Here is a 10,785-nt window from a genome sequence, read left to right as displayed (position 1 = left end):
ATGTAAATGAAAAACAATGCTCTTTGGGAACCATTTCCGGACTGCAGTTTAACCTCAAGCTGCTAGAACTCTGACCCCTCTGCACGACCGTGACATGCAGAGGTATCGCCGGGAACCCCAGATGAATGGATTCTGACCGGCCATCGGGTGAAATTTGTCTGTATATTGGGAGTGGTGAGCATAAGAGATTTGCTTGTTATATGTATTTTGTGTGTGTTGCTGATAAATAGATGTTTAGAGCAAAACTATGTAAGGTTCTTTCACTGGGAAAAGTTTCCGCAGACCCGTAGAGCCCTGAGGGAAAGGGCGAGTACTTAAATTGACCAGGTTTATTCCTAAACCCCGTGGGTAAGGATAGGTGCTGTACACACTGAGCACTCGGAAAGCAAAGGGTGGGGGTGATTTAAATTGATTGGGTCATGACATGAGCCCTTGGTACAGTATAGGCGGGGTGCCCTAAATTGAGAGGGTAACAGTATAGCCACCCCTTCCCTGCCTCCACCTCTCCTGCCCCAGGGCCCATTATACAGTATAGCCGCCCCTTCCCCACCCCCACGCTCTGCTGCCCCTAGTGCCCATGATACAGTATAGCCGCCCCTTCCCCACCCCCACCCTCTGCTGCCCCTAGTGCCCAATATGCAGTATAGCGGCCCCTTCCCCACCCCCACCCTCTGCTGCCGCTAGTGCCCCTTATAGAGTATAGGTGCCTCTTCCCCATCTTGTACTCTCTGCTGCCACATAGCAGCCATCTAAAAACCAGTTTTTGGAGAAATATCCACTAATTTCACCTTTCTGGTATTGTGTATGCAATCTGATAATGGATAATGTGTAACATGCCTTGTTGATGGGGGGAAGTAGTAGATGTGGTATATCTTGACTTTAGTGAAGCTTTTGATACTGTCCCACATGACCTTCTCATAAACAAACTACAGAAATGCAACCGAAGTGGAACTACTATAAGGTGGGTGCAAAACTGGTTGGAAAACTGTTCCCAGAGAGTAGTTATCAGTGGTTCACAGTCATGCTGGAAGGGTATAATGAGTGGGGACCCGCAGGGGTCAGTTCTGGGTCTGGTTCTGTTCAATATCTTCATAGATTATTTAGATAATGGCATACAGACTACACTTCTAAAGTTTGAGGATTATACCAAGATGGGAGGGGTTGCAAGTGCTTTGGAGGATAGGATTAAAATTCAGAATGATCTGGACAAACTGGAGAAATGGTCTGAAGTAAATAGGATGAAATTCAATTAGGAAAAAAATGCAAAGTACTCCACTTAGGAAGGAACAATCAGTTATATACATAGAAAATGGGAAATGACTACCTAGGAAGGAGTACTGTGGAAAGGGATCTGGGGGTCATAGTGGACCACAAGCAAAATATGAATCAACAGTTGCAAAAAAAGTGAACATCCTTCTGGGATGTATTAGCAGGAGTGTTGTAAGCAAGACACAAGAAGTAATTCTTCTGCTCTACTCCGCGCTGATTAGGCCTCAACTGGAGTATTGTGTCCAGTTCTGGGCACCACATTTCAGGAAGGATGTGGACAAATTGGGACCACCTAGAGAGGTGGTAGAATCTCCTTCCTTAGAGGTTTTTAAGGTCAGGCTTGACAAAGCCCTGGCTGGGATGATTTAACTGGGAATTGGTCCTGCTTCGAGCAGGGGGTTGGACTAGATGACCTTCAGGGGTCCCTTCCAACCCTGATATTCTATGATTCTATGATTGGAGAGAGAGAAGAGCAACAAAAATGATTAAAGGTCTAGAAAACATGACCTATGAGGGAAGATTGAAAAAAAGGGTTTATTTAGTCTGGAAAAGAGATTATAACAGTTTTCAAGTATGTAAAAGGTTGTCACAAGGAGGAGGCAGGAAAATTGTTCTTCTTAACCTCTGAGGAGAGGACAAGAAGTAATGGACTTAAATTGCAGGAAGGGAGGTTTAGATTGGACTTTAGGAGAAACGTCCTAACTGTCCAGGTGGTTAAGCACTGGAATAAATTACCTAGGGAGGTTGTCGAAATTCCGTCATTAGAGATTTTAAAGAGCAGGTTAGACAAACACCTCTCAGGAATGGTCTAGATAATACTTAGTCCTGTCATGAGTGTAGGGGGCTGGACTAGATGACCTCTCGAGGTCCCTTCCAGCCCTATGATTCTATGATAAGCCTCATTCATCACAATTAACTATTATTTGTGGTTATTCTCTTCATCCTTTTTGAACATTCCCCTCACCATTTTCTGCCATTCTCTGTGCTCTCTAAATGCCATAAAATGTGACACCTCCAAAGCAATAACTGGCTTGTTATGTTACATTGGGGATAGAAAGAACATAAGCCACTGAACACTCGAGGAATGTGCTGGAAATGTGTTGTGGTTTTCCAGTAAAGCTCTGCATGCTTTCAAGCCCAGTCTCAACCTTTGCCACATGGTTTGGAATAGAACCCAGGAGTCCTGATGTGTACCTCTGGTTTGCTCTAACACATAGACTCCCCTTCCCTCCGAGAGCTGGGAAAAGAACCCAGGAGTTTTGAATCTCCATCTACCCTGTTCTAACCTTATGGACCCCACTCCCCTCTCAGACTCAGGGGCAGAACCTAGGAGTCCTGACTCCCAGCCTTTCTTGCTCTAATACACTAGACCCCTCTCCCCTCCCAAAATTAGAACTGACACGACAGATATAAACCTTCATGCTTCAGGGCAGGAGCCTGTCACTAACTAAGGAGGTCAAAAAGAAACTTTTCCTCTGAGCAAATTTTTCCATAATTCCTCTTGGGGGGTTCCTCCCTCTGAATCAACTGGGATGGGCTAGTGTCAGAGGCTGATCTGCATGGATGCTGGTCTGTGCCTTGTTGAAAATCATTGCTAGCAGTGGGGTCACTGCAGCTAGTACACCCATGGTCCTCGACAAGAGGAACAGAAGTAAACTGTGTCATTATTAAAACTAGCCTTCTCTGAAGTTTGAGCCATTGACCAGACACAAGGTGAAAAACCTTCCCTAAGCCCACAGAGAAAGAAGTAGGGATGAGAGTTCTTGGCAGGGTAGCTGAGCAGTTTAAGATGGATGCTGTAGGCTTTAGTGTTTTTAGGGACACGGATTCCAGTCCCACCCCTGCCAACTCCCAAACCTACTAGCCACTCACAGACCATTGTGTGAAGGGGATGAGGGGTGAATGTAGAGTTTGAGAGAAAGGTGTCCCCCATAAAGCATGACTCGCTAATGAACCCCAACTCCTGTTGTCTCTTGGCATGCCTCACTGTCTAATTTACTCCATCTCTGCCAGCTCACTGACACCCCCAAACTAGAATCCCTTCCAGGACTTTCTAAATTGTTCAGACTCTGGGATCCTCTTCCCAAAACCTTCTGATCCTCTCTCTCTCTCTCTCTCTCTCTCTCTCTCTAGCCTCTTCTTAAATGCAATTTGCAATATTGTTCTTCTTTGTAAAAAAAACCCTGCATTCATCAGGGGGTTTAAACCCAGGACCTCACAAACTGGCAGTAAGATTCATACCCCTAGACCAATGAACCTGGGAGTTGGTGCTTCCCCTGTGTTCTCCCACCTTCCTGACGGGTCACTCAGACATCCCTTGATCACGATCACCTGCTTCCTCCCTGCAAACTATCACAGGGTTTCTGGCCTCACAGTTAACCAGTGAAACTCCCTACCACTGGGACTTACTGAGGCTGAGAGAGCTCAGCCTAGTTTAGGGGAGCATTTTCACATTTACACTGTGTCAGGGCCAGGACATAGGAAGCCTTCTCTCAGAGGCATGGGCCAAGGGTCCAGTTACCAGGAATCAGACCAGGTAGGAATGCCAGGAGATCAGATTCAAGAGACAAATCAGAAACAGAAATGACCAACCAAGAATCCAGCCAAGTCAGGATCCCAGGCAGGATCCAAGGTCCATGGCAAGACCAAACCAACTTGTATGGACAATTTCTTGATTCCTCCTCTTGTTTACACAGGGGCTGTGGCCCAGTCAGGAGCCTTGAATGTCACCCAATTAGAGCATAGGGGTGGGGCTTGTGCCCCAATTGTGGTTCATGGCTCCCAGTCCCAGCTGCTCTTTGTGAGTTGCAGGGTGGCGGGTTGGTGTGTGGTGACTCCCAGGGCCCCATGGACCTGGATTTCAGCCTGCAGGGCCTGACACATGGCTCATAAGAACATCCTGAGTGATTTTAAATACAATAAATAATGCAGAAGTGATCTAATTCCTCCTAGATTTACCACTGAGTTATGGGATTTAGGGATAAACTACTCGATGGGCAGAACCTCCTGGTGAGCTCCTGCTGCTTCCTGTGAAGTATCATAGGATCATAGAATCATAGAATATCAGGGTTGGAAGGGACCCCAGAAGGTCATCTAGGCCAACCCCCTGCTCAAAGCAGGACCAATTCCCAGTTAAATCATCCCAGCCAGGGCTTTGTCAAGCCTGACCTTAAAAACCTCTAAGGAAGGAGATTCTACCACCTCCCTAGGTAACGCATTCCAGTGTTTCACCACCCTCTTAGTGAAAAAAAGTAGTTTGTGGTGTTTAGATGTTGCTTGTAATTATTAGAATTAATTGGCTGCTGGGAGTCTGAAAGGACAGGAAAAAGGAAGGAGGGAGAGGGGTTGAAGAGGCTGAGGGAGAGCTACTGAGGGTGCAGCAGCAGCTTGAAAAAGAGGTTTCCACTTTAAAAAAATAAAGTCCCATTGAAGTTTGTTAGTACCTTGCCTGGCTACTACAACATAGTTGCACCCGGGCACGGTGTGTTCCTATGTTAGATGGACCTATGGTCCATTCCGGTTTGGCAACTTCTTTTCTCTTATGTTCATCTCTGTTGGACATTAGCCAATCACAATATAGGTGACCTATGTACAGCTACCTGAATAGATGAAGAGATACAGTAATACAGACTCAGGTACCTATTTGTGTGGTGGGAGAACGATTTGAAGATAGGCAGGAAGAGAGGGATGAATTGCAATAGATAAGATGAATAAGAGTGGTCCAACCTTTTCAGTGCTGTGGGCCAGATGGTAGTTTGGGGAAAGCTCTTCAGACCACACAGGGAAATATAATTCCAGATTCAAAAATCAGATCTCTCTTCTTTTTTAGGATATAACCATTGAGAGGTTATTGGGGTTAAGAGGTAATAACATTAAATAAGAGAACAGCTCACCTTAACAAGGCAGGGATGTCCCAGAAAGTTTTTATATGGTACTGCATGTCCTTTCTCCTCTTGACTCAGGCAGGAGACTCTGGCAGGGGTAAAGAGTTCTTCCTCCCAGCCCCCACCTCAGGGAAGGAGTCTGTCAGGTTAGTCACACAGAGACAGAGGCAAAACAGAAGGCACAACTTTATTGCAAAAAGAAATGTCTCCACCATTTGGTAAAGATGTGCTGCCATATTCTTCGCCCAGTGCCACCTAGTGACAAAACATTACTCTTTCCTTTTCTGCATTTTAACAATTTTAAATGTAGAAAATATTTTTTTCCAAACTAATATTAACTCTCAACACACATCTGTCTATTACTCAGCCCTAAATCCTGCAGGTTTTTTTAAACTATCTGGCCAGAACGAGCAATAAACAATGACTAAGCTGTCTTTTATTTGCAATGACTGCCTTTGGCTGGTGGGGAATAGGCTAACAGTTGTCTCCTCGTACTGCATCTGTAAATTGCAGAGTTTGCTCTGTTCATGGTTCATTCTCTGGAGCAAATAGAAGCTGTCAATGGTTTCTGCTGAACTCCACACGCTCTGTCTCAATAGTGAATGATCTGGGCAATGGATTCTTCTCTTTTGTAACACCTGGAGTTCTCCATCCTTTTCTTCATCCAGTTTGACACAGACATGGTCCCTTTTGGGGGTAGATTCTTTCCCAGGGCTAGAACAGGCGTCCTGAGTTGCCTTCCCATTATGGGTGAGGCTGGGCTGTAACCAGTAGCTACTCAGAGTGTCAATCCGTAGCTCGGAAGAGCAGGGATGGATCTTCCTGCTTCAATATTTTCTTGGCTGTCTGTAAGTCCAGCCCTCTCAGCCCCTCCATTTGCTTGTGGGTAGTTCAGGATGATAGTGCTGTGTGAACAATCATAGTTACTTTGCAATTACATCCTCTGTCGATAGTTTTCCTACATCTTCTGGGGTTCCCGTCTCACTTTTCCTCCACTCACCCTCAATCCAGCAGGCAGACAGAAAAGGTCAACCACATTTCAGAGCAACACCTACGATGTTATACTGACCACCATTGAGATGATTGCTCCTCACTATTGCCCTACACAGAGGTTGCGTACGATAACTACTACACTTCCATGGGAAGAAGCCCCATCTTTGCCAACTTTGAGTACCACCCCTGATTCCACCTAAGCTACCCATGACCATGCCTAAGCCGGCCACCTCAGACTTGGTGCTGAGAATTCAGTAAATCAAGGGAGAAGTAAGAGGCCACCTAGAAAAAGAAAAAGCCAATTACAAGTGACATGCAGGCCAACATTGTCATTCAGTCCCAACCTATTCAGTGGGGCAAAAAACGTGGCTCTCAACGGAGCATCTCCACACAAACAGACCCTCATGTAAATTGGACTTCCAGTTCCTTAGTGAATCCATTGCCAAGTTAGCCGGGTCACAGTTGAATTACACCTACCCTGATCTCTCAAGACCCACCTGGTATTCCATATAAGCCTCCTGAAACCTTATACTGAGAATTTGTTTCTACCCAGGACCCAGCTGCCTCCCCCACCAGTGCACATATAAGGCCACGAGGAATATGTCATCCATGAGATCTTGGATGTTAAGGGCCGGTAGTGTACACTTTTTTACCTAATTGACTGGGAAGGCTTTGGCCCTGAGGAGCATATGTGGGAGCCAGGAGAACTGTTCACATACCCACCCTAATAGAAGCCTTCTAGAGGAACCGCCCCAAACCTATGGTGCCCAGAGGTCATCCCCTAGGGAAGGGATGCCGTCAGGCCCCGTGGGTTTCAAACCTGAGTCTGTGGGTGGGGTTCTGTGAGCTATCGCTCTCCTATTCACCACCCGTCAGCTCATAGACAGCAGCTGGGACTGGGGCCCATGAAGTCCAAATGCGCTTAGGCTATGATTGGGAGAGATCCAAGGCTCCTGATAGGGCCACAGTCCCTGTGATAAATGAGAAGGGAGGTAGCTCCCTTTTGTGGACACCCACCCAGCCAGTTAGCTATTGAATTCCTCTTGATAGCTGTTCTCAACTTGCTTTGCCTGTAAAGAGTTAAAAAATCTGACTGCATGCATGGGTAAAGGGAAGGGAGTGGGCACCTGACCAAAAGAGCGAATGGGAGGGCTAGAACTTTTTAAAATTAGGAAAAAAAATTCCCTTTGTCTGTCTGTGGTTGTTCTCCAGAAAGAGGGGACAGAGCAGAGACAGGGGGGAACACTATGACACTATGCTGTAAAAAGCTTTTTGTCAGGTATGGAAATCATCAGATCATACCTAAAACTCCTCATTTGAAACTCCAGATATGTAAGTAGATCAGAAAATGTCTAGAAAGACGCGTTTAGGTTTATCCCTGTTTATTTCTTATTGGCTTGTGGACTCCTCTGTGCTAACCCCAAATGCTTTCGTTTTGCTTGTAACCTTTAAGCTGGACCTCAAGAAGATTATTCTTGATGTTTAATTTCCTGTAAGTGGGTGTTTTAAAACAAGCAAAAGCCTAAGTTCCAGATGTATTTTCTTTCTTTTGTTTTTAATAAAATTTACCTTTTTTAAGAATAGTATTGGATTTTTGGTGTCCTAAGAGGTTTGTGCACGTCATTTAATTAGCTGGTGGCAACAGATGATTTCCTTTGTTTTCTTTCTCAGATCTTCCCCGGAGGTGGGGGGCGAGGTGAAAGGGCTTGAGGGTACCCCACAGGAAGGAATTCCTAAGTGTTCCTTCCTGGGTTCTAAAAAGGGGAGGGGGGAAGGTTGCACTTGGGTTGTGGCAGCATCTATCCATCCAAGGTCAGAGAGAAGCTGTGACCTTGGGAGTTTAATACCAGCCTGGAGTGGCCAGTATTAATTTTTAGAATCCTTGCGAGCCCCCACCTTCTGCACTCGAAGTGCCAGAGTGTGGAATCAGCCTTGACAGTCCCTATTTAAGCGAGCAGAGGAAATTCAAAATTGTCTGTACAACTGGACTTCCCCTTGCCATGGACTGCTGTTCCTGCTTTCTCGTCCTGACCTCCTGCTATCCTGACTTGGCCTGACTCTTAGAAACTGGCTTTTGATTCCCTGCTCTCCGATTTGTGTCTCAATTCTGAACTCTTGGAGTTCCAATCCACGGTTGGACACCAGCAGTGGTGGGATTGGAACCCATGGCCCTAAAAAAACTAGAGCCTACAGCATCCACCTTAAAATGCTCAGCTGCCCTACCTGGAGAACAAGCCCCTACTTTTTTCTCTGTGGTTCCGAGGGTGGGTTTCTCATTTGGCATGTATAGGGTCAATGGCTCAAACCCCAGAAGGGAGCTGTTCTGCCAGTGACTCAATTTAATTCTTTCCCTCTGGTGGGGGAATCAACAGCTGCCAGCTGGACTAACTCAGCCATTAGCAAAGATTTTGGAGGTGACACAGGTGAGGGCCCCGCCAGCTCAGCCACTGGCTCTAGCCCATCCCAGTTGCTCAAAAGGAAGGAGTGCCTCCAAGAAAGGAATAATGGACAAACTTGCTGAAAGGTGCAGTTTCTTCCTGACCTTTCTTGGTTAGTGACTGGCTCATGCCCTGAGGCACAAAAGTTTATATCTAGTGTGTTGGTTCCATTTTGGGAGGGGAGTTGGGTCTATTGGGCTAAAGGAAAGGGGTGGGGCATGGGGAATCAATACTCCTGGTTTCTAACCCTGGCCCTGGGAGGGGAGGGAGATCCTGTCATAGGGCAGATGAAGACTCAGGACTCCTGGGTTCTTTTCCCAGCTCTTGAAGGGGAGTGGGGTCTAGTGGGTTACAGCAGGGTCATCGGTAGCAGTCAGGACTCATGGGCTGTATTCCCAGCACTAGGGAAAATGTTGAGATTTGGCTTGAAAGTACAAAGAACCTCTCTGGAAAACCACAAAACATTTCCAGCACATTCATTACGTCTTCAGTGGCTTATGTTTTTGCCATCCCCAATCTCACACAACACAGTGATTGCTTTGCAGCTATCAGGTTTTATGCAGATTGGGGAGCACAGAGACAAGCAAGCAGTGCGCAAATCTTGAAAAAACAATGAGGAGAGCAACGAGAAATTACAGTTAATTGTGATGAATGAGGATAGTCCATTATCAGACTCAATACACAATACAAGAAGAGTGAAATTGATGGATATTTCTCAATCAAAGGAAAGGTTTTTAGACAGCCACTATTTGGCAGAAGACCAATACAACATGGGGAAGGAGTGACAATACTGAAAAACTGGCACTGGAAGCAGCAGAGGGTGAGCGTAGGAAGTGGCAGCTCTACTGTATAATGAGCACTAGGGGCGGTGAAGGGTGGGCAGGGGCGGTTATACGGTATAATGGGCACCAGGGGGCAGCAGAGGGTGTGGGTGGGAAGGGGCGGCTATAGTCTATAATGGGCACTAGGGGGAGCTGAGGATGAGGGGTGGAAACACCTAAACAATCTGACCAGTGCTCAGAGGAGGATGAGGAGCCGGGTGCTGTGGCCCGTGTGGGAGGAACAGAGCAGGGTTAGAGGAAGTAACAGGCCCTACATCTACTCCACATAGAGCACAGGGAGCCGACTCCAGCAGCCAATAACAATGTTCCAGGAATACTTTTTCTCAGTGTAAGAGCCGATCTGCAGGTCATATTTGCTAGTGGTGACAGTGAAGTGAAAAATGCTCCTGTGTAGGCCAGTTGAGACGTGTATTCCGCCCACAGAGCAGACACCCTTGAGAGATCGCGTGGGCGCATGAATGAAGGTGTGGATGAACGTCCCATACACTCCCCGTTTAAACATCATCATCTCGCAGTAGTTGTCAGGGAAGTCAGCTGGCCTTTCTGGGAAATCCACATGGTGTTCTCTGAATCTGTTTTTCAGACGGGTCCATGATTGCCCTCTGGCCAGAGCCAGGCAGGTGGCAAGCAGGATGAGGGGCAGCAATAGCCGTAGGTGGGGCCTTCTCACGGTCATGGCCGTGTCTGTTGCTGGATCGACCTGCAATAGGGAGGCAGTGCAGGGTGGGGATCTGCCTCCACCATGGAACGCCTGGGCCCAACCTCATCCCCTCCCACCCCACTCTGCCCAAAATCCTCACCCCTCCTGATATCCCGGCCCACCCCACTCTGCCCAGAGTCCATCCCATTGTCCCAGCCCCATTGTGCTGGGGGCTTCTCAGAACATGGCACATCAGGGGCTCCATTGTGCCAGGTGCTGCCCTGGCCCCCACCGAGATCGGGGCCTGCTCCTCTAACCCACTGCTCCCCATTCCCCTCCCACAGCCAGGTTAGAGCCCAGGTGTCCAGAGTCTCAGGCTGTGATCAAGATGGGCCTCCTGCCTTTGTGCCAGGTGCTGCACAGACCCCAACTGACATCAGCCCCCACCTCCTCTAACCCACTGTTCCCCACCCAGCGGTGGAGAGTGAACCCAGGAGTCCTGACTCCCAGGCCCTCTGCTCTAACCACTAGAACTTGCGTCCTCCAAGAAACAAACCCTGTATTTGCAACCCTATGTAATAGTGTTCTCTCCTCTCTCCCCGCTGGGGGAAACTCCTGCAGCTTACCCAAGTCCTTGTTGCTTCACTGTTCTCAGAGCAATGGATCCTAGAAACTGCGGAGCCAAACCTCAACCTGATCCTCCTGCCCACCTTGGAGTG

At 47.4% G+C, this 10,785-nt stretch overlaps 1 protein-coding gene across 1 annotated transcript; it reads right to left on the bottom strand.

Moving 5' to 3' along the window:
• Window positions 1-9,682: 9,682 nt before the first annotated feature.
• LOC140897223 (ribonuclease-like) lies at window positions 9,683-10,102 on the bottom strand. The gene has a single exon (XM_073309618.1). It carries the CDS (start codon window positions 10,100-10,102, stop codon window positions 9,683-9,685), a length of 420 nt encoding a protein of 139 aa, XP_073165719.1.
• Window positions 10,103-10,785: the final 683 nt, after the last annotated feature.

Source organism: Lepidochelys kempii, chromosome 13 (assembly GCF_965140265.1).
Source record: "Lepidochelys kempii isolate rLepKem1 chromosome 13, rLepKem1.hap2, whole genome shotgun sequence".
NCBI lineage: Eukaryota > Metazoa > Chordata > Testudines > Cheloniidae > Lepidochelys > Lepidochelys kempii.
Note: the sequence above shows the minus strand (reverse complement) of the source record. Positions and strands in the feature narration are given on the sequence as shown.

Excerpts from the sequence above, each read along its gene's own strand:
- LOC140897223 (XM_073309618.1), bottom strand. The coding sequence starts at position 10,102 with ATGACCGTGAGAAGGCCCCACCTACGGCTATTGCTGCCCCTCATCCTG.